Here is a 23,594-nt window from a genome sequence, read left to right as displayed (position 1 = left end):
CTGGTTAACCCATTTGAATCTGTTGATCTAATTTCTTTAATTTTTTGAATGTACACTGAAGTCGGTGAATTGCTCCACAAATTTTGTGCATTGAACAACTCCCCTCCTTTCTGTACTGGCTTGTTGGGGCAGACTGCTTTAATGACATTTTTGCACGTTATCCTGGATTCCACTGCAAGTCCTCAAAAATAAATTCACTTCACTGGTCAGAAGGGGCTCTTATCTTAACTTACCAGCTGACAGAAGTTGATCTAGGGCAGTGAGGATATTTAAGGTGCTCACCACATCCCTGGCATTCTATGGAGATAAAAGCAAAAAAAATTAAAAAAAAACAACAGAAGGTATACAATCAATGCCATAAAATTAAATCATGCATCCTCTACCAGATGGTTATGTTTCTGTGCTAAAATGTACTGTCTGGGTGCTCCTTTTGAAGACAAACAATAATAGTAATTATTCTTTTTTTATGTACAGTAGATTTGTAGTTTCAGCATATTTGGAAAGGGCCCACTGGGCCATGAGTACGAGAGACAAAAAATAGCAGCAGCTATTCCTCTCAACAAACATGTGTAAGACCCTGTGGACATATCGGTTTACATATCCCTAATGTCTCATTTACTCAACATGCTAAAGGATCACCGGCCCTCTCAGAAGAATTTCTAATCTCAAATGTTCAAAATGTTTTCAGGGTGACTGAAGTGCAGCCAACTACAAATTCTGGCTGATTAAATTCTGCACTTTCATCAGAAATCTTTCAGTGTGGCCAAGTCTCTCCTTCATTAAAACGTGTTGTATGAAGAGACCCCCTACAGTGGCCAAGTATCTGCCTGATAAAAATAGCTTAATGCAGACAGCCTGTTTAGGTGGCCAACAACCTGCCTGTTAAAACAGAGGCAAAACTTGTGTTGAGCTGCTGAAATGAGAGACTGTTGCTATACACAGTAACAAAATCTCTGATCATGGAATAAGTCAGATGAAGTGCCACTTACTTCTGCAGCAACTGAAATACAGCGCCATTTGATTTGGATCAGCAAATCTATAATAAGGTCTGTGGACATGTCTTGCTTAATACTAATCTGCAGTGAGTGAAAGAAATACTGACAGCTTCATCTAGTTGCAGTCTGTATTAAAAAGAAAAGAAACAAAACACAAAACACCATCCATTCCGCCATTGCAAACCTCTAGATGTGGCATCCCAGCACACTCATGATAATAAATTAATATTTTAATCCTGGTAAAATTGTAAAGGCATTGACGAACTTCACACAGTAAATGACTTGCCACACCAAAAAGGTTAAGACATTGGACTTGATGTTTGCCAGGAGGAGGGATACAGCACCACCCTGGAGCTTATCACCATCAGGAGTGTCCAACAGTCGTCAGTGGAAATAGAGTGTTCTAGGACAACTGACTGGAGGCTGTTTCATGAATACCATTGAGATGACATTAAGGGTCTTGGGCAGTGTGTGACGTGCTGCATTAGTGTGAGGAGACTGCAGATACTGATTCTCCATTAATAAGCTGTGTATGAACAAGGGCATAAAGGCCCCACTGAACAGGAAGTGATTTCATTGCAATGGACAATAAGAAATCAAGAAGTAGTTGAGGGAGCAGAGGTTGATTAAAGACCTAGACAAGATGGGAATTTGAATGTGTGGTCTTTCATTTAATTTATTAATTTTTTTCATGGGATACTGAGGTTGTTGGAACATTTTGTCATAGTAGGCGCAACGACTTTTTTAGCATTTAAACTTGCTAAGACTTGGTTGCAGTTAGGGTGTGGTTAGTGTTAGGGTATGGGTTAGGGAATGTATTATGTCAATGGAAGAGTAGGGAGAGTGACAAGTAGTGAGTAATGAGACAGTGGAAACGTGGGGTGTGTGTGGGGGGGGGGGTGTATATGTGTGTGTGTCTGTGGTGTGTGTGTGTATATGTGCGTGTGTATATGTGCGTGTGTGTGTTCCCCCAGTCTTAGTCCAGCAAGCCTAAAAGGTCAGCTTTTTATTTTTTAATTTCTGACCAGTCATTTTCTCTTATACCAATATGACATGCTGTGTATTTCTCGTTAAATGTAAGAAAAAACTTTTTGTTATATTTTTTCAATCTAGCATTTTTAACCTAGTGACTAAAACTACTAATGTTAAGCTTGTGTGGTTAGTCATGCAGGTTTAATATATAGTTAGATAGATAAATAGAAAGAACAATTCCAGTCGAATTACAAAAATATACTCTTTCTCAGCATCTTTTGTACAAAACCACATCACACAGCAGGTCACAAACAAACAAGCACAGTCTTGCATGTGGATCCCTACCTGTAGAGAGGAAATGAGGTCCTCTAAGCTACTGGAGGAGCTTGGAGAGGTTGTCATAATTGGTTGGCCTCCTTCTGTGCAGGTCAGCCAGTCGGTGAAACAGGTGAGAAACGAACAGGCAGACAAAAAGTTGAACCGATAGTACGTAAGAGAAAAATGACAGAACCATGAAAGTATCTGTCTCCTTTTCCCTCTTACACCCGCACAGACTTATTGCTGCTGTGTCTAAAGACAGAAAGGAGCCGCACAGAGACCCTCCCTGACTTAACTTGAATACCCACTAGGGCCAGGGAGGGGGCACATGTGTGGGTGTATGTGTGTCATCGCTGCAGCCACATGCATTAGTATGTATGGTTTGCGTCTTCCTGTGTATGCATAATTAGTCTGATGAGTCTTTTTTCACACTAACTTGTCAAACACAGGAAAAATATACTATAAAATTCCACTGTGCATTTGTCTTTGATAGTATAATACAAGAAAAGTGCATTAGCACATTTTGCATGGATAAAAATCTTTGCTTCGTTCTCACAATTAGAAGTGGTTAAATCTGTGTGTTGTTTTGTCTATAGTGCACCAACGTGCCTCTGCATATGTAACCCTACCCCTCCAGGATAAAGAGCTCCAGAAAACATTTGTGCTGTGGTGTTGAGAAGACTGTCACTATAAAAAGGCTTTGACCAGCAGGGCAGCTGCAGGACACAAACTATATTAAGGGGTTTGGAGCTCACCTCCAAGTAACCACCGAACACAGAAAAAAATATCCGTTGCTGCAGAGTGTTATCTAGCTGACTTGAATAATCTGAGTAATCTTGCCAGAGTGAGAGTTTTTGCTGTCTTAAAGGCTTTTCTGGGCAAATACTGTTTACTTTGGATGTGAGATGATACCACAGAAAAATGTATTTACAATTTGCCTATTACTTAAGTAATACACCATAATGCACATTTGAGGTAGTACAATGTGGCAGGTTTAATATAAATCAATTTTTTCAGCCATATATTGTTTTGCTAAAGTTGGCTAAAATAGGGAAGGGCTCAACACTTAGGCTCAACAATACTTAGGTTAAACAAATCCATAAATCACACAAGTAAATCTATATGTCGTGCACAACCAGTTCTGTTTAAGATTTCACATTCTTTTGATCTACAGTATGGTAATATAATAATAAATATAATAAATTGCATCCTCATACAAGCTATTGCACATGTACGTGCATCAACTTGTATGTAAATGAAACAACAAAGTAGTTTTTAATTTTAAATCACATACTATTTATTGCCCTCATGATTGTATGATTGTGGATATTGTGTGAATAGGTATCTTGCATGGTTTTTATCTTTGCACTGTTCAGATGTGGCAGTTCAAATCAAACAACAAGGCAGCTTTAACCATGGAATTATCAAGGCAAGGAAATAATAGAAAAAAATAGTATATAGCACATACAACATAAATAATATGAAAGACATTAATGTAAAAAATGTCTTCTATTTCCTTTTATATTAATAATTAATAATTAATTACTTTGTTTGTTTTAATGCAGATTTTACATTCACACATTTCAGAGGTTGAAAACAATAAAAACAGGTTTGGTCTTTGTAAACTTGGCTTTATGTATTTAGTACTTTGCTGTTATGAAAATTGCATCAATCATCCACTTTTCTGGTTTTTAATTAGTCAGTCCTCATGTTGCATAAACATGAATTCAACAGAAACAAGGTTTTTAGTTTGTACGATTCTTCCATTTGTTTTCGCAAATGTTACGAGTGTTGCAAGCAAAGAAAATGTTTTCTGTGGTCTCTGTGCACTGGAAGGATGTGAACTTCTTTAGCTTTGGGAAAATGTAAGAAATACATTTTTAATCTTAACTTCAGTAGGATTCATATCTCTAAAATCAAGTATATAACTGGTTTGGGTGAAAGTCAACAGTCAGTTTATCTAATTGTAAATCCTTAATATACAGATTATGCAAACTCTGGAACTGAGTTCACATGTAAAACCACTTCTTTTACCAAAAGTACGAATGGTTTAGGTATTGAATTCATTCATTCATCTTTTGCAACTGCTTGTCCTGTGAAGGGTTACTATCCCAGCTGTCATCGAGTGATTCAATTCAATTCAATTTTTCAGTGTAGAAACCTAATTTAGCTCAGAAATCATGATATGTTAATGAGGAGATCCAAAATTGACCAGATTTTAATCCAATCTTTGGAGATGTATTTATTTTTGTAAAGAATGTATGTGTTGTTCGAGAGTGGTGTGGAGTGCAATATGAGAGGCCTTGCTGGTGGTAGCTGGGTAGCTGGGTAGCTTAATTTTATAATTTTATATTAACCATGTGTACAGCATTGGTGTAATTCATCATTTTGAAAAACTGTCGTGCTGTCTGCTTACTATTTTTCAAATATTTTGATATCATGAACAGTTTTTTATTAAAATGGAGTACACTGAATGGAGCTGGGTTAACTTTGCATCCTTGCATCCAAAGCAAGGAAACTGAACTAGCACTATTTCTGTAGAAAGTATGAGTTATATCTATAACTTTTGACTCATATCCATAATGTTGTTGCACCTGGTCTATGAAAGAATGTTCCATCATACCCATTATAAAATTACTAAATAGGATTTAACCACTGTCTTATGTCAAGGAGTGTCAAACTCATTTTTAGTTCAGGGGCCACAGACAGCCCACTTTGATCTGAAGGGGGCCGGACCAGTAATATAATAATAACCATAAATAATGACCACTCCAACTTTTTCCTTTGTTTTAGTGGAAGAAATAGCAAAGAAGAACATAGAAATGTTTACATTTAATGAACTATTCAAACTATTTTATGAACAGCCAAAACATTTTCAGTAATTTCAACTGTTTCTGTTTGCTACTCTTACTGAAACAGTGGGCAAATTAGGAATAGCAGTTACTCTTATTGAGAGGGCCATATTAGATCCTCTGGCAGGCCCACGGACTGACACCGCTGGTCTAAAACATCTAACATAAATCTATTGTTGTCATGAGTTAATCTGTCTTTCATAAACCCTGAATGAGCTGTGCTAATTAATACAGATATTTTCATTCTCCTACCACAAATATGAGCCATGACTTTATAGTAATTATTCAGAGGTGGTAATAGACCTTAGATCTCCTCCTTGGTCTCCACCACCATCTCATCTTTCACCATCTATCTTAAATTATCTGACCTTTACTATCTTTCCCCATGTGCTGCTGCTGAAATCAGTAACACTAACTGACCCTGTGTACCAGGAATTGTGGAAAAATGGTAGTGCCCCCCATTGAGACTTCTTTTTTTCAGTAGTATGTTCACAGTTGTCATGTTGTTTGTTGATTAGGGTTGAAATTCCTTTAGTAATCTGATTGACTGCCTCATTTCCACTTTAAGATTACACACGCCGACCGATACATACTCTTGACTCCCACCAGCCAATGTAACATAAGCTGAGGGTGATCAAAACCTTTCACCACTGGCGTGATGCCTAACTTTCCTACAGTCTTTGAAGGCAGCTACGACACGGCACATGCGCTGGACTTGACGTATCGTGACGTGTTAAGTCGCGTTTCAAATGCCCGGGAATGTAGCTGAGGAAGAAGCAGTACGGACGTTATAGATGTTAAAACGTCTGATAGGCGTACGGATACCGAAGCACACAAACAGGCAAGTCTGGTAATGGCTGCGGCGACAGGCCATTTCCAGGTCATTTGAGTTGCTTTATTAGTGACATTATAGGAGTACAATCTGTTTCTAAGATTTGTGTTGGTTTGTGGACGTAGCGACCAGTGTGTGACATAGAGACACAATACATGTCAAGCTGTATTCAGGATGAACGCATTATGTTTACTGATGTTTAGTTTGAAGTCATACGTTAATGATTGATCATGTTACTTTACCCAGACGTTGGCATTATGCTACTCGACTGCTCTCTCGTCTGTCCCTTCACTAGTGTTTCAAACTGGAAAATGAAATGCCCATAAAACCCTGAACAATCAGATCAAATGATCAAACCAATTCCAGTAATGTGAGACAAAGGAAATTACAGTACTCAACTCAAACCTTTGCAGTTTGCTCTCAAAGTTTGTGTCGAGATGGAATTTAAAAGACTTTTGAGAGTCATCGTGCTTTGTACAATTTAGAATAATTTCCAAGCATGCTTGGAGGGCAGGGAATGCGTGTTGTTACAGAAATGTGCCATAGAATGTTACCCTCTTCCCTTGGTTCTGGTGGGCTTTATACCACGGCCACAATACAGTGCAGGCGGTAGATGATAAATAGATTTGAATACAAAGCAACTGGACTTCACTGAGTTTTCCTGCAGATGTTTCCCCAATCATCAGTGGCTTCTTCAGTTTTAAATGACTGGTGGGAGTTACACCTGTAACTCCCATGACTAGGGTCCGCAACTATGCTTATTCATAGTTTTCAGTGACATTTCTAAAAACAGCGAGTTCAGTGCTGGATTTAAGTGATGTTACATCTCCGTGGTTGAGAATCCCTCAGATTACACTGCCACCAGAATGAAAGTGTATAGGGGTACAGACATGTGTGTACATTAGATCTGGATGGGTCGGTAATGCTGCCATTTGGAAGGTGAAGAATAAGAAATTCCAGGTCGGAAAGCCCGGCATATTGACCGCTGCTCTGGGCATACTGTCACAACACGCCCCCCTCAAAAACACCCCAGCTGTTGTTAGCCTAGCCACGGTAGCCAGCCTGACTAGTAGAAAACCGAAATGTCGATCTAGCCATCAGGTTGTTACATTTTTATTTTATTTATTTTTTTGCTCGTTGAACGTGTGTGCCACAATGATTGTATGTGCAGTGTGTTTTATCACATAATGTGACTGTATGTTGAAATACTTCTAATTGTGTTTGATCCATGATTGGACCTTATGAAGTTGTAAATACTTAAAATACTACATTAAAAAAAAAAACCTAGGTGAACATGCTTTGGCTGAGCCCTATGTGTATGCGCACCTTTATCAATGTAACCTACAACATTAAATAGTTATAAATGATCATATGACAATATATTTGTTACAACAATTTTCTTCACATAGCACATGTTGTGTACTACCTATGTCACTACAAAGAGCTGCCTGGCGTGTAGAGTGACAAAATCTCCATTTTGTGATTTTTCATGTTGTTTAAAAAGAATAATAAATAACTGAATTCATTCCATATTTTTTATTATTGATCCAATGTGTTCTTAGTATACTTTTATTGACTTCTTTTGGACTAAATTTCTTGTCCTTTGTTAGGCCCATGAAATTTATAAGAAATGTAAATGACTGCTTTTAATTATTTTACTGTGTCCCTGTTTCAGGAAGATGACGGACCTGGAGGATATGAGCTGCTACATTTCTGACAGGATATCATCCTTACAACGCATGCTTGATCTGTCAGTTATCGGTATGACATAGTGGTTTATACGAGACAAGACTTGCAAAGCTATGGTAGTGTGTCATCAGTGGTGCTAGTGTGTTCCTTTTTCCTTCTCCACATTAGAATTTCCTCAAAATCAGATTAAGAAACTCGGACAAGAGATCTTTGCGCTTGAGAAACTTCTGGAGGAGTTTGAAAAGTGTGTTGACCAACAGAAAGAGCAACTGAAGCATCTAAAGGTAAAGTTTGAGGCCTGACATTTGAGCAGCACTCAGAACTTAATACCTTTGCTTTAATGTAAAAGTAATCAATGTCTGGTAGTGTACCAGACATAATCAGCCACAATCTGTATTTTGTTAGTTTTCATTTCCGAAGAAATTAGAACCTGATACATGTCTTAGTACATGTATTTTCAGTACATTAGTCAGAGAGCTCTCTAAATGGGCCAGTCTTACTTTGTTTCAGGAACTTGAGGAGTTATTCCAGAGGGATGTGGAAGATGCCCAGCACATTAAGGAAAACATACCTACGCACATGCCTAAGAAGAAAAGCGCAGTCAGGTGAGAACTCCACTTATTTATCCTCATGATGTTTTTAAACTGAGAAAGGGGCATGTTAAATTTCTATCACAATAAATATCTAACACAAAGCAGCATGTCACTAAAAGCTCCCATTTTAGCACAGATCAGTTGGTTAGCACAAACACATCACTTCATCTTCTACATGCTGTTAGTACAGTTTATAAATAAAAGTTATAGTCCAGAAGTCACCTTAAGCAAACTCCCAACCCTGAAACTGCTCCCTGAGTGCTGCAGAGTTAGCAGCCCACTGCTCCAAGTGTACACAGTGCTGTGTGATGACGACTGAAGGGATGTGTCAAATGCTCAGAAAGAATTTCTTCCTAAGGAATCAATGAAGGAAAAATTATAATTTATTATTAGTATTTAAACAATTGTTAGTTGCAGTCTGGATAAAAAGGGCGTCTAAATGGCTTGTGATGTGCATCTACTGCAGCCTCACAAGAGCCATACAGGTCCTTCCCTGAACAGACTGCTCCTCTCCTTTCCTCAGATTTGTGCTGGAGACTTAAAGAAAAAAAAAATCTGAAAGTCTTCTTATGTTAACTACTGCTGCCTGAAAGCTTGCAAGCTGGGCTTTTAATGGTAGGAGGTAATCCTGGCAAGACCACAGAATCTCTCCTGCTGATAACATTTCAGATGTCACAAGTGTGTGAAACAGAGACCTACTAAGATGCAGGCTTTGTAAAAATTGAATGCATACCACGGCATCACATCAACGCTATGGGCAAGCATCTCAACAGAGAATATTTGCTAGCTTCACAGCCTCAAAACACTGACACATCGGCATTATGACTGTTAGAGTGAGTTTGGCTTATTCTCAGTTGGTGGTCAGGGCCTTGGATTTGTGTCCTCATCTGTTGTATTTCAGATAAGAGCAAGAGCAGATGCTAAAGGCTATTACTGCGAATGTGTCGTCAATGTGCAGTGACATACACGGTCACAACTAATAAAAAAACACAACTCTGGAAGCTAACCAACTTCCCTGCCCACAAATTGCTCACAGGGTAAAGTTAGTCTAGAGTTACTGTGTTGGGAACTAATTATTCCAGGCAGGCCAATTTAAAATATTTTGGGTGGCTGTTGTGATGGATGTAGTAATACATGTCACCTGAATGCCGTTGAGTTGAATTTGTTTACCACAAAATTACTCTGATTGGTTGTATGTCTATCTAATTGAAATCCCAATGGAACATTATCAGACTCATATTCTGTAAAGAACTGAGTCTGGCTACACTGGGGTAACAGCATAGTTCAGCTGGTATGCTAGAAATAAGCAACCAAAATCTTAATTCCAATTCTCATCAAGAGACATGGAAAACCAAGCCCTTTGTTTTTTAATAGTGTCTACATCAAAAATGTCCTTAAGCCCTGAAAGACTAACAGTTGTCTTATTTTTCAGTGGAAATGAATCTGTAAAGAACCAGAATGAAGTAGCAGATGTTCAGCCAGCTCAAGCAGAAAATATTAAAAAGACCAACAAGAGCTTTGTCAGAGAAATGGAGTTTATCACAATGGCAGAGTTTGAGAGCATCCCTCAGTAAGTATCATCCGACACTGACATTCAACATTATACAATATGTGGTGATAGCGCCGTGATATAATATTCAGTAACAGTCACAGGGGACATTCTTCTCCATTGAGTAAATGTAAGACTTTTACTTATATCAGAGTATTTTCACACTTTTGCTCAAAGAAAGGATATGAATACTCCCTTTAGCACTGCTCACAGTCCTACATAACTTTCATATGACACCACTCGTTGTTACTTGTATTATTAAATTTGTTAGCACCTTGTAAACACTGAAAATTCTCCCTGTGGTTTCAGTAACTTTGTCATACAACAGTAAGCCGCAACATTAATCCACTGAGAGGAGAAGTGAATAACATTAACCGTCTTGTGACAATACAGTGTTCTGCTGGGAAACTTTTGGACCTGGCATTCTGGGGTCCAAAAATCCAAAAACGGTTTAGAAACAACTCAAAAAAACACGAAGAACAGCACAAGGTGTTGACCTGGCCTCCAAATTTACTAGATCCATGATTAAGTATCTGTGGGATGATCCACAGAGGCACTTCTCCTCAACCCATAGGACCCAAAGGCCCCCACTAACAACATTCTGTTGCCAGACACCACAGGACACCCTCAGAAGGCCCATGTCCATTCTCAGATGAGTTAGAACTGTTTTGAAGGCACAAGGGAGACCTGCACAATATAATGTTATGGCTGATTGATTGACAAGCTAATCCAGGGGTGGCTATGGCTCGGTAGGTAGAGCAGGTTGTCCACGAACCAGAGGATTAGCGGGTTTATCCCTGGAATGTGCCACATGCCAAAGTGTCCTTGAGCAAGACACTGAAGCCCCAGGTGCTCCCAGTACATAGCCCTGGTGTGTGAATGTGTGTGTGCTTGTGTGAGCGAATGGGTAGATGTGTCTGTGACTGTGAAGTGATTTGAGTACCAATAGGTAGAAAAGAGCTATATAAAAGCAAGGCCATTTACCGTAATCGTGCATTTCTCATTATTTTTTACTGGTGGGCGTGAGGAGAGGGGTTTCAGCTAAGCCCATTGTCAAAAGTGTGGGAATTCTTGGGAGACCTAATACAGTGGACACTTACCAACCACTGCAGTACAAGCACTATGTATGGGGCTGAGACACCAGGGAAAGCATTTGGACCCTTACTGAGTCTGATGTCTAATTCTTGGTTGGTGACCAGTGCCTGGAATTTGTTGCATCAGAATCTGTTTTGTTTCAGAACAGATCTCAATGAAGACTCCGTAGATCAGATTCTAAAGGCGTGTATGGCAATGTTGCTTTACAGTACATTTGAAAGTTTAAGCAGATTTTTTAAAGCACGAAAAGAGACCTTTTTGTATAATTCTGAAATGTGCATTATTTTTCAGTTTTGGGTAACCAAACCTTTTCTTTTGAATATGATATGGCATTAACTTCAGTGACTGGCTGACTTGTTTGATTGTGCTGATTCTAACTAGAAATGCAACTGTGTTATCCTGTAGAGCAGTGGCCCCCAACCTTTTTTGCGCCACGGACCGGTTTAATGTCAGACAATATTTTCACGGACCGATCTAAAGGTGTAGCAGATAAAAACAAAATAAAATGATAAGACCGGCATAAAAACTGTAGCATTTTCTCTGTAAAATAATAATAATAATAATAAACGTAAATCCACTGTGTACTCATGTGCAACTTTATTAGCAGCGTCCTCATAACATCACACCAACAACAGAACATGACATGATAACATCCTCTCTGCCCCAACACTCTCTGGTCGCTATGGTAACGTTAAAACATGCCTTCAAAATAAGACACACCTCAAAAACAAAAAGTGCATGAAAATACTAGCTCACAATAGCACTGAGTCAGTGGGAGGCCTGCGCTTGTTTTGCTGCAACAAGACGGTCCCATCTTGGGGTAATGGGAGACAATGAAACCCGAAGTGTGTTGCTTATGACCAGTCTGATCCGTAATTTTGTTTTGGTTGCTGTCACTGCAGAAAGCCCTGCTTCACACAGATAAGATGTCGGAAATGGCAACAGCGTTTTCAATGCTGTTGTGGCGATCTCGGGGTATTCTGCCATGACTTTAATCCAGAACGCCGGCAGAGTTGTTGTCTCGAACAGACGTTTCGTTTAGCGGGACGTATCACGTGATCTATGGTCTCGAGTCATAGATGGATGTAATGGAGAGAATCCGGTCATTTTTCAAATAAAACATCATTCAGACTCAGATAATAAATCAAACGGAAATAATGGAAGTTATTTATTCTTTCTGTGCGGCCCGGTACCAAATGACCCACGGACCGGTACCGGTCCGGGGCCCAGGGGTTGGGGATCACTGCTGTAGAGGGAGACCATTCACAGTTACATGCAAAACTACATCCAGTGGCTCTAATCCAGAACATGTTGTGATACAAACCACTTCAAAAGGTTGCTTTCACCTACTTAGAAATGGAACTTGGAAATCTATGTTGTTTAGAATTACAACTGCCGTGCTGTCAGTTAGAATCACGAGTGGCATCGCAAGTAGCTTCAGCTCTGGAGTTCTTTCCTCAAAAACAACTGATGAGGACACAACAAAGACTCCCAGGCTCTGACCACCAACCAACTAAATTCAGTCAATAGTCCAAACACAGCAGTTTTGAGCTACTTGTCGTATCACTGCCCTCTCCGAGATAAAAGAACACCAAGTATCTCATGCATCTGGATCTCTGTTTGAGGAATTTCCTCATTTTGATGTTTCAGTTAGGGCTCTTTTAGTAAACATTGCAATGCATCAACGTATTTCCATGGAAGATGAGTTGTTGCTGCAAACTTTTTCTGTTGTCAACAGATGGCGCATTCTTATGTGTGTGTGTGTGTGTGTGTGTGTGTGTGCGTGTGTTCCTCAGGTACATGAAAGGACGCGTGACATATGACCAGCTTAATGCAGCAGTAAACAGCATTAACACTGCTGTAACAACCAAGTACAAGATATTTAATCAGTCAGGGAAGACTCTCAACAATAATTCACGCAAACTGCACCAGCGCTTTAAGGACCAGGAGACCAAACAAACAAAAGGTATCCAGCATGCATTATTTCAGCTAGCAGCTGTTATTGTTTGCTCTTGATTATATTGGATGTTCAGCAACTATTTTGTATGATAATCATCACTTGGCATTAATTTTATTTGGAACAGGTTATGAATTCTGCACACCTCATTATCTCAGCCGTACTGGTTGAAACATACCAAATAAAACCAGACTCAATTCCAGCATTCAGTTAACAATGGCATCATCTAGTGGATGAACTCCGAAATAAAAATCCAGCCTTAAACATTTTTAATTAGAACCTAGCTTTTGATTTGGGAAATTGACTTGTCTATTAGTACATGCCACAATTAAATGGTTTTTTTTTTCAACATTTATTCAGCTACACAATCATAAATATAACTGCCAATTTTCTGAATGTATTTTACGAGCTCTGAGGCTTCTACGTAATGCTAATGGTAAAACATATGCACATTTTTTTTCACTTTCCTTTGTTTCCTCCTCCACATCATGTACAATAACAAAAGGCTCTGTGAAGTGATACAATAAAGGGAGGACGGTTAATTCATGACATTCTTCTTATGTTCTAACAGTGCAATGATGGTTTCTCTTGGTGTGTTGTCAAGATAAAAATTAAAACCTTTGACAAGCTTACAGCACATATTCAAAATCATTTGTTCAGAAGAAATAAAGTAAAACACAATATATAAAGAATTAATTATGATTGAATAGTGCTTCATAGTACAGCTGTGGCTCAGTAGGTAGAGCGGGTTGTCCACGAACCAGAGGGTTAGCGGTTCGATCCCCGGAATGTGCCACATGCCGAAGTGTCCTTGAGCAAGACACTGAACCCCCAGTTGCTCCCAGTGCGTGGCACTGGTGTGTGAATGTGTGTGTGCTTGTGTGAGCGAATGGGTAGATGTGTCTATGACTGTAAAGCGCTTTGAGTACCAATAGGTAGAAAAGCGCTATATAAAAGCAAGGCCATTTACAGGTAGACAGTGACCCAAAGTTTTTGATTTAAGGAAGTAGTGGAGTACTCTGTAATGGCATAGTCCGTTACCTGTTCTCAACCTGATCAAGCATGCATGATGCAGGAGCATCAGCAGGTACAGCCGGAGTACATAGTACAACATTGGTCTCATTGTTGTGTTCAAATTTCTTACAGGTCAGTACTTTGTTGTGGAGGATGACATACGTGATTTTACCCAGATGAAGGTGGACAAAAGATTTCAGGGCATCTTGAACATGCTGCGACATTGCCAGCGCCTGCGGGAGCTCCGAGGGGGAGGACTCACCCGCTATGTGCTGTTATGAAAAAGAACGACAAGATGGGAGGCTTTCGTAGTTTTTTTCTTCAACTACCTGCTTGAGTCTAGCAGTGTAATAGGGCTGAAGAGAGGGAGAAGGACAAAGTCCTTAAACCTTTCAGCTAGCCAGTATTACACACTGGCAGACAAATACACAAAATCTATACAGAAAGTTATATCTGCTAAGGATGCTAGGATGTGTTTACTCTTTCCATAAAAAAACATTATATTCATTGAATTTTTTTGTTGAATAAATGATAAATAAAAAGCCGTTTTCTTTGAGGTCATGTTTGAATATGTCAGTTTTATCTGCAGACACAGTTTCAAGAAGGATCAAGTGCTAACCAAGTACTAACCAAAACCACCCAAAACACCTTGACGCCCTCTTTAGATGTTAACATATCACCCACAAAATGGCACTGGTACTTTATGGTACAATGTTTGTATTAAGCTTTTTTATTTCTTTTACTATACACCATAGTCATTCATTACAAATCTATAATGGCAAAGTTTTTCTAACTTGACTCTTTGTTTACTTATACACGCTGTGCCAGCATTACTTGGGTACCTCTAGTAACTAGTATTTTTTTGTCAGTTTGTTTGATGTTAATCAATAAAATGTTAATTGCCATATTTCTCCAAAATATTTGTCCCATGCAACTCAGCATTAGGGTGTGTTTTTAAAAAGGCTGTTGGTAATTACATAGATTTGACAGTACTTTGGCGGGGTAATCCGAAGGAGGGACTTGAGAGAAACAATAAAAAATGTGTAATGTAGGCTGGACGTCTTCACGCTGCTCAAAAGTTTCAGTCTTGTCTTACAAACAGGGTGCCAGGTTGCAGGACTCCATCTGTAGCTGCAAGTTTCTAGGTCATGCTTCTCGTGCGTGCTGCTAGCTCCATCAACCTGCCTAATATTCATTGCTTATCGTTATCCCTTCCATTCTGAACGCATAATTCTCTAACCTGCTCATGATACGTTTTCTATTCATGCATTATAGCAGCTAACTCACCTGTAATAGCACTACTATCACTGTCACTGACAGTGTCATCCCCCATGCTCTTGTTTATCTGTGTCTATCCATTCCTTTTCATTCATTATCAATCTCTTGTAACATGCCTCAGCTATATCTTGTTCTCATATTTGTATCATGCTATATGATGCATGTTTGCTTCGTTGGGATGTATGTAGAAGTTCATCTTGTTTCTCCTGCTGATCTTTTCTCCTCCTCTCCTCTTTTTTTTTTTTTTGTCTCTACCTTGCCGGCCTCATAGAGATGGGTCCCCTATTGTAGATGACATAAACCTTGCTCAAGATTAAAAGAGAGTTTTTCCTTGCCAACATTGCCTTAGTGTTTGCTCTGGAAGTTCTATGTTCTGTAAAGCATCTTGAGACACTCTGGATTATTATTATATGAATAAGACAGAACTGAATTCCAATGGACAGCCAGAAGTTTTGACACACTCTTTTGGAGTTGGGGTCTGGCCATGGTCTGCCTGCATCTTTATCCAAGCAGAGTTACACAGTTGAGTTCCCATAGAGCCCTAACTGCCTCTTGGCCAGGTGAAGAGCAGTCAAAACCTTTTGCAGGGCTCTTGAAAAACGGTCAACTGAAGAGCAGATGTGAGATTCTATGGCTTCCTGCTGTGGCCATAGTCTCACCAGAGGAAAACCGCTGTTGCATTTGTTCCATCATGAAGCTTATGGAAGCCTGGAAGCTATCTTGGTGAATTGTGAGTTCCTAAACACAGTAATGGATGGGACAAAGCTCCTCTTCATAGTGGTTTAGTCTCCTTCCTTAAATGGCGACACGTTGGGTCGGCTGAGTCCATGATGCCTACTTTGTACTGTAAAGACCAACAGAAGAGGATTCAAATGCACATCACAGAGTACAAGTAGAGTTTACTTAATAGAATTTTTTTCATACACGGTTAGTCCATACACAAGCACATTCTATCTCAGTGTACATATTGTCATCATGAGCCGTTATTTTATGCACACAGATAATTTAGTACAACTGCAAACATGTAAGACCCAGATCTGTTACATTGGGATGACATAATAAAACTGACTTGACAGAAAAAGTTTTTTTAAAAATAATTAAATAATACACAGTGGCGAGGTGGTTAGCACTGATGCCTCACAACGAGAAGGTCCTGGGTTCGAATCCATGGGCCGACTGGGCCTTTCTGTGTGGAGTTTGCATGTTCTCCCTGTGTCTGCGTGGGTTCTCTCCAGGTACTCCAGCTTCCTCCCACTGTCCAAAGACATGCCCATCAGGTTAATAAATCTAAATTGGCCACAGGTGTGAGTGTGAATGGTTGTCTGTCTCTCTGTGTTAGCCCTGTGATAGACTGGCGACCTGTCCAGGGTGTACCCTGCCTCTTGCCCGATGACAGCTGGGATAGGCTCCAGCAGACCCCGTGACCCTTAACAGGAACAAGCAGTTACAGAAGATGAATGAATGAATAAATAATACACAAAAATACTTACTTTGCATGATAGTAATGTGTGCAACACTTTAATGGTAAAAGGACCTTAAGATTTAACACGGCTGGATAAAGAGAATGAAAAAGCACCTTTAAGAAGTTATTAGTTCACTGCTGCATGCATGTGACCCAGCTGTTTGAGGGAAGCAAATGTTTATGTGAGGAAACCTGGGTTCTGTAACCATAAATGTAGGTTTGTGTTTAACATTGTGAGGATATTTTGGGACAAGGGACAGCCCTGGCAGAGTCCAACACCCACTGGAAACATGCTTTACTTTGTGCCAAGGATAGGGACACAGCTCTCACTTTGGTTACACAGCGACCGGATGCAGCCCCTGTACCCCGTTCTCCCGTAGTACTCCCCACAAAATTCCCTGGGGAACACAGGTTACGGAAAATGGATGAATGAATGAATCATATCAAATTGTGTGCAGAGGCATGTTTATCTCTCTGTTGGTTGAAAAACACATCATAATAAAATCCAAATTGAGTTTTACCAGACTCGTGTTTTGACAGGCTATTAAAATGGCCCAAATCTACAGGATACACACACATCTGGCTATACCACACCATAAGGAACTACAGTCACTTGACTTTTTTGGCACTTTATTGTGGTTTTAGTATAATTTCAGATATATAGCAGTGGCATATCTTAATCATTCTACTCAATACGTCATAATAACAGATAAAATGATTTTAGACATCTTTGAAATAGAGCCTTCCTGCAAGCAAGGGCAGCCATCTGACTGCCAAGAAAGACTTGTACCCAGAAGTCTTCTGCCACAGACAGACTTATAGGTGATGGGGAGGTCCTCATTTTTGTCTGTTGGTTTTGAAATAGTTCATCACTTTTGTGTACTTTTTATGTACGTTTACTTAAGTGCAATGTTAATGTAGCTGATGTCTATGTAGTAAATGTTGTAAACACGTCTTTGATCGTTCAAAGTCTAAAGTTACAAGCAAGCGATTCTGTGATGAATAAGTGTATCTACACACCAGGGTCAGTGTCTTTGTCCTTGTCTATGTGTTCTCCATCGAGCAGAGGGCTGATCCTCTATCCTCGTGAACAGTTTCTTTCTTTTGTGAAGGGCTGGTGGTTGAGGTGAAGCGATAGGCTGAACAGAGAGTCTGTCCAGAACAGCATCTCTGGGCGTACAACCCCTCTGCATGTCACATTAACACATCCCTCTTAGCTTTGTTAGCCTTTTGTACATCCAGTATCCTGGACTCTCCAGTGACACCACAACGGTCACTAAGAAATAGTTCACAAGCAAAAACAACTTTGAGTACTTTCCCTCAGTGAGATCAGTGTGTGACTGGCAGGTTCAGGTCCAGTAGTTACTAAAGCAGGACATGGGATATAGGAGCATTCTGTTTTTGTTTGATTCAATCATAAACATTTTCAAAGCAAAACACTGAATTTTTGAACATAAACACTTGTATATCATACAAGTCTACTACTGATTGGAATGACTGCATAAACCCTCAACAATCGAGCAGAGATGTGTTTACGTGTTTCTGTTCCAGTAAACAATGAGCTAAATGAGTTCTACAACAGTGACTAAGTGATTTTTTATTTTCAAGAGCTCCAAAGCGTTTGTACCTGTCAAGTTATTAGTGGTGACAGATTTACACCCCGAGTCTTATGGTGGTAGCGTTCATTGGCCTCCAAGTCATGTAATTGATTTTACTTAGTGAAAGCAAGAGAGAAACCTTGTTATTAAACCACGTGATCTGGGTCATGTGGCATGAGGCATTCTGTCCCTATCAGCTGTATTTATCTGGGATCCCACTCTGTGATGTTACTTCTCATTGAGTCTAGCCGCCAAAATACCGTCCATGCTCTTGTTACTTGAGTAAATTTTGCTCTTTACTTTCAAATGTCCCTCTTGAACAGTGAATGAAAAAACTTCAGATTTGCATTTTTTTTTAAAAGACGAACTTTTTTATTATAGGTTGTTGACTTGAGAAAATGTGAAAAATGCAGATTTCACCAGTGCAAAGAAAATCCACAACACGTGCAAAAAGTGAAGGGGTCTTCATACTTTGTTAAGGGGCTCTAAAAAGACAGTTGAGCTCATTACATTACTCTGTTGCTACAAGTTTCATGCTGAATTCCCACCAGGTTGAATGCTGTAGCCTGGAAGTATCACATTAAAATGACTCAAGTCTTCTTTTTTACCTGACCCTATAGCAACACCAGTGCAGTTCCTTAAGTTCTCTGTCGTCTGTTTCCATGTTATAACAACAATCAAGCCCTCTGAAGTCATGACACAAAAAACTGAACGCATTTACTCATGTTTCCCTCTCCTCTCTGGAGAACCTCATCAAATCTAATTTCTTACAGCATCTCTACATAAAACTGTATTCATTGAAACATTTTCATTATAAACTGCTGTTCCCTGTACACTTGCTTAACTTGCTAACTACCTGAGTCATTCAAAATGTCATTTCCCAATGGAGGATGCCTTTTCTTAGTTTGAATGGACACATGGGCCATGATTTATTTGAACTCTGTTGTAGAAATGACTTGACTGTACACAGTAAACATACTCTAAACTACAGCTTATGACACTGACCATGTAACAGAAAGAAAACAAATGAATACAAACTGAACAGGATTTAGATTCCATAGTATGTTTCTACCCAAAACTAAACAATAAATCATATGTTTACACAAACACAGAATGCAAAATTTGTTAGTGATAATCTGTATTAATAGATATCTTCTTAAAAAAATGTTTCTTTTGAAGTCAGTCAGTTGAATCCTGTTAAGTCCAGGGAAACTCTTAACATCTGTTCAGACAGTCAGATAGGATGTCTGCAGCCTTTCACTTAAGCTGATGTGTTCCATCCATGCGTAGCAGAATTGCACTGACACTTGCCAGCACCTAGCTGCTTTGGTGTATGTGTAGCTGCCAGAGTGAATAAACTGACCCTGTCTGAAGAATTAACTGGCATCCATTCTAAGTTGCTGAGGTATTTTGCTCTTGTTTGCATTATACATACTCACAAAACGAGAGTCCACTGCTCAGACAGTCATTCAGTCAGCTTTGTCCTTTTTCCTTGGTGTAACTTTACTTGCCACCACAGATCCTACTGCTCCGACACCTTCCGTAACCATAGAGATACTTCCTTTGACCAGTCCTGCACTTGCTGTCGGAACGCTGATCACAGCTGTCTTGGTGAGCTCATAGCTTTTAGTTCCTACCCATGTAACACCCCCTAGGGTTGCACCAACAACACTTTGTGTCATGCTGAAAAGACCGCCGCCCATTCTCCACATAACTCCTCCCTCTGGTCTGGGATGGTCCTTATCCGTATCTGGGAAAGAGGAAAACAGAAAGACAAACATCTGTATTTGACTTCAACACAACTGTTCTACTGTAATACCATTCAGCAGTCTGATATTGGGAGATACAGTCATGAAACTTTCAGGTGTATAGTTGAGATCAAAATGAAGGCCAAATTCCAAGACAGATGTGGTATAACCAGAGATGGGTAGAGTAGTCTAAAACTGTACTCAAGTAAGAGTAGTGTCACTTCAAAATTCCAATTAATATATTTCAAGTAGGGGCAGCACAGTGGCGTGGTGGTTAGCACTGATGCCTCACCGCAAGAAGGTTTCTTAAAAAAAAGGGCTCACAGCGGTCTCAGGACCAGGGCCTCCTCTAGAGGGGAAAAAAAACAGCCTTTGGACAAAATGCTCTTTCTGTAAAGGCCAGTAAGATATGGAACAGTCTTCCACTCTCCTTAAGGGAGTATCCCACATTACAAATCTTCAAAACTTACTTCAAGCAGTGGCTGAAAGCAAACGAGTCTTATAACCATTGACTTTTATCTTCTTAGTAATGTACTGTCTTGTGTGTGCTATTGTTGTGATCTATTGTCCTGTCCTATGTCTTGACATAGCAATAGTGATTCATTAGAGGAGGTGCCCATATTCTATAGCGCCCCAAATGATATCTGTGCTTACTTGCATACCGAGCACAAAACTGACATCGGATCTCACAAGTGTTGGCTGGGGACACATGTGGAGATATGTTTAAATGCCAGTTGTGACCACAGGTACTTAAAGCTGGTCACTTGCATTCAGATTGCCCAGTTTAGATTTTATTGGAAGATATGAAAGGGACAGTACAGTGTAAATGTGAACTGACCTACTCTGACTACATGCCGCCTTGTTTTTATTTACAAATCCATTTTTTGCTTGAATACTATGCATTGATCTTCTTTTTTAAGCTTGAAATGTGTAAAATGCAATCTCCATTCTAAGGACATACTGCAATTTGTGGGTATGTACTGAATTTGGAAAGACAGCTTTTAGGTTTTCTGCTCCTGCTGCATGGCACAACCTACAGTCTAATCTCAAACTTCAAAATGTAGTATCCCTGAATGAGTTTAAAAAGATGGTGAAATCTGTTGAGTTCTGTTTGTGTGCAAATGTTTTACCTGAGCGTTTCTATGTTACGCAACTGATTTTATGTTTCTTGCTGAAACTGTGTTGCTGTCACTCTTGGCCAGGTCTACCTTGTAAAAGAGATGTTTGATCTCAATGGAACAATCCTAGCTAAATAAAGGCTAAATAAATAAGATAACAATAAAAGTTGATGAGAATTAGTGCATGGGTGTTGTTCCTCACCATGTGAGTGGAGGTTGTGGGTAACTTCTATATCCTCAGAGGTGGGATGGTTATTGGACTCAACAGGAGATGAGATGCTCTCCACCTCCTGCTGTGAAGTCATCACCTGAAAGGCAGCATCGACTTACTGGTGTATTTGCAGAGATAAAACACACTGTCCTCTTCCACGCTTTATCCACTTTTTGTGTGAGGATTTCAGCCACATTCTCAGCAACACAGAGAGCAGACGGAAGAGTAGAGTAGAAATGCACCATTTATAGATTCTGAATGGTGTTCCTTGTTGATGAGATATTCCTGATTAATGATTTTCTCTATTTGTATAAATGCTATGCAACTTCTTAAAGCCTAAATTAGACTATTTGCTGTTGATGCCACAGTTTTAATATTATCAAAAACAAGGGATGATTACAACAGTGACCACATATTCTTCAGTGTTTTTGTACGTTTTGTAATCTAAGTAAGATTCATACAAATACTAAACATTACCCACACTATTACCAACACCAACCCAGACTGTTGACCAAAAAAAAAAAAAAAAAAGATGTTGGATTAATGAATTCATGCTGTTGATGCCAGGTTTTAACGTTACCATCTCTGACTGCAGAGTGAGAAATATTCAAACCACCCTGTCTTTAAGCAAGAGTCATGCCACAGTCACTGCGCTCAGTTATTTATGCACTGCACTACTGCCATGGGATTGTCTTATAATGTACCATCTTATATTATTGCTCGTATGGTACAAAGTTGCTAATAAAGTGCTTGGAGAGTGCACGTGTAAATACACTTGCTGACCATACTGAATATTCAGATATGGATCCGAGGAAGAGTAACCATAGCAAAGTTCTAAAGTAGCTTACTGGAAGAATGAATGGACTGAAAATGAACTGGACTCTGTTATCTACGTGTGTACCAAATGTGATATGTTATGCAGTCCAAACAGTAAAGCCTATGTGGTGTAAATATCGTATATTTCCCTACTGAAATGTAGCGGGACATAAAACGAGATGCAATCCTCAGAAACGCCATCTTCTCAGAATACCTGTCAAGATAGTGTTAAAGTCATGACTTTAACACTAAGTAGCTGCAGCTACTGTAAATACTCCTGCTCCAGTTCGTGTCATGTTGTTATTATATAGCAGGTCCGTGTTTCATTATAAAATAAGTTGATTTACATATGCAAGTATAACAGCTTTTATCATTACATTTTTAGACATACGTAAACACAGAAATAAAAGGGAGGAGTCTGCTAAGCATTTTCTTTCCATAACGCTACACACACAATGATGCTTCCATAACCACACACACACACACAAAAATCTTCTTGTGACTTGACATTAATAGTTTTTTGACAGAATGTACCGTTTGTAAATAATCTATTAAATTCTGTTCAATTTAATATAGCTCCAATACCAATACAAATTGTGTCAAAAGCACAGCAACCTTGTCATAAGAAACTGAAATGCCTCCGTCTTACCTTCATTTTGATACAATGGCTGTTTGGCTTTTTGACTAATATTGCTCCGTGTATATTTTTAGCGCTCCTGACGCTGTTGTTTTGATGTCAACCTGAAAGCGGAAGTGACGTCGCCATGCTTATGACGCGCTCGCCCTGTAACAGCAATGTGTGGCCGCACGCTGTCAGCAGAGACACGCGAGAGAGGACGGTAAGGAACTCCAACATGAACAGCAAATTATGTTTCTGGGAGTTCATCGCAAAAGTCCAGAATTAAGTTTCTCCAGAAGACTAAAGTTAGACTGATCCTAATTTTAGCCTTAGTTCTATATGATCGTCAGCTGTATAACCTAGTGGATTTAGCTGCTCACATGCTCTCATCCTTGTTGTCCAGGATGGTATTCTTTGTTTTCAATTAATTTATGCTCCTAAGGTACCATTGGTAATACTTTACAATGCCCCTAGGATTCAGATGGTACATGTGGTCCTTTCCTCTTGACCTCCCTTTGGTCTAGGTTGTGAGAAGAAGGACCTTCTGTAACATCCCCAACTACATCCCTACTGTTACACACTCTTAGTTATATGCACCTTTGTATGTTTTCATTGTATCACTGTACATGTCCAGGGAATGTGCATATCTGTACCTTTAAAAGTTGATGCATAGATTGACTCACCTCCATTACCTTTACTCTTTGGAGAATACCTGCAAAACAGAGGTATTCCATGTAGGGATTAATATGTCAAAGATATTCCAACTGCCTGCACTGATGTCACAATATGTATTCATGTTGTCGATGCATTAAATATTTTATGATGCGTGGTCCGTACAGTACCTTCGCCTCGCACCCAGCCATTGGGCACAATCCGAA

General features: G+C 39.5%; 3 protein-coding genes across 3 annotated transcripts in view; 1 reads left to right on the top strand and 2 right to left on the bottom strand.

Annotated features, from left to right (window-relative positions):
• The window catches only part of agbl1 (AGBL carboxypeptidase 1), a gene marked incomplete at both ends in the record, with an annotated part of 62,110 nt that extends 59,741 nt beyond the window's left edge, over nt 1-2,369 (bottom strand). Inside the window, 2 exons of the mRNA XM_084555230.1 lie at nt 234-297; nt 2,313-2,369. Of these exons, the coding sequence (XP_084411356.1) occupies nt 234-297; nt 2,313-2,369 (121 nt within the window). The remainder of the gene's footprint in view (nt 1-233; nt 298-2,312) is intronic.
• Nucleotides 2,370-5,156: 2,787 nt separating this feature from the next.
• ska1 (spindle and kinetochore associated complex subunit 1) lies at nt 5,157-14,771 on the top strand. The gene is made up of 7 exons (XM_084555822.1): nt 5,157-5,978; nt 7,645-7,730; nt 7,827-7,942; nt 8,169-8,263; nt 9,684-9,821; nt 12,692-12,861; nt 13,999-14,771. The coding sequence occupies exons 1-7, from the start codon at nt 5,932-5,934 to the stop codon at nt 14,145-14,147; spliced, it is 801 nt and encodes a 266-aa protein (XP_084411948.1). The 5' UTR covers nt 5,157-5,931; the 3' UTR covers nt 14,148-14,771.
• A 115-nt stretch (nt 14,772-14,886) lies between these two features.
• Nucleotides 14,887-22,908, bottom strand: LOC311496081 (transmembrane protein 263-like). Its single transcript, XM_084555823.1, has 4 exons — nt 22,747-22,908; nt 21,273-21,378; nt 19,644-19,954; nt 14,887-16,570 (listed from the first exon to the last, which is right to left on the bottom strand). Exons 1-3 carry the CDS (start codon nt 22,750-22,752, stop codon nt 19,674-19,676), a joined length of 393 nt encoding a protein of 130 aa, XP_084411949.1. The 5' UTR covers nt 22,753-22,908; the 3' UTR covers nt 14,887-16,570; nt 19,644-19,673.
• Between the last annotated feature and the right edge of the window lie 686 nt (nt 22,909-23,594).

Source organism: Chelon labrosus (genome assembly GCF_963514085.1).
Source record: "Chelon labrosus genome assembly, chromosome: 11".
Classification (NCBI taxonomy): Eukaryota; Metazoa; Chordata; class Actinopteri; order Mugiliformes; family Mugilidae; genus Chelon; species Chelon labrosus.
The sequence above is the reverse complement of the archived record's forward strand: the minus strand, read 5'-3'. Positions and strand labels throughout refer to the sequence as shown.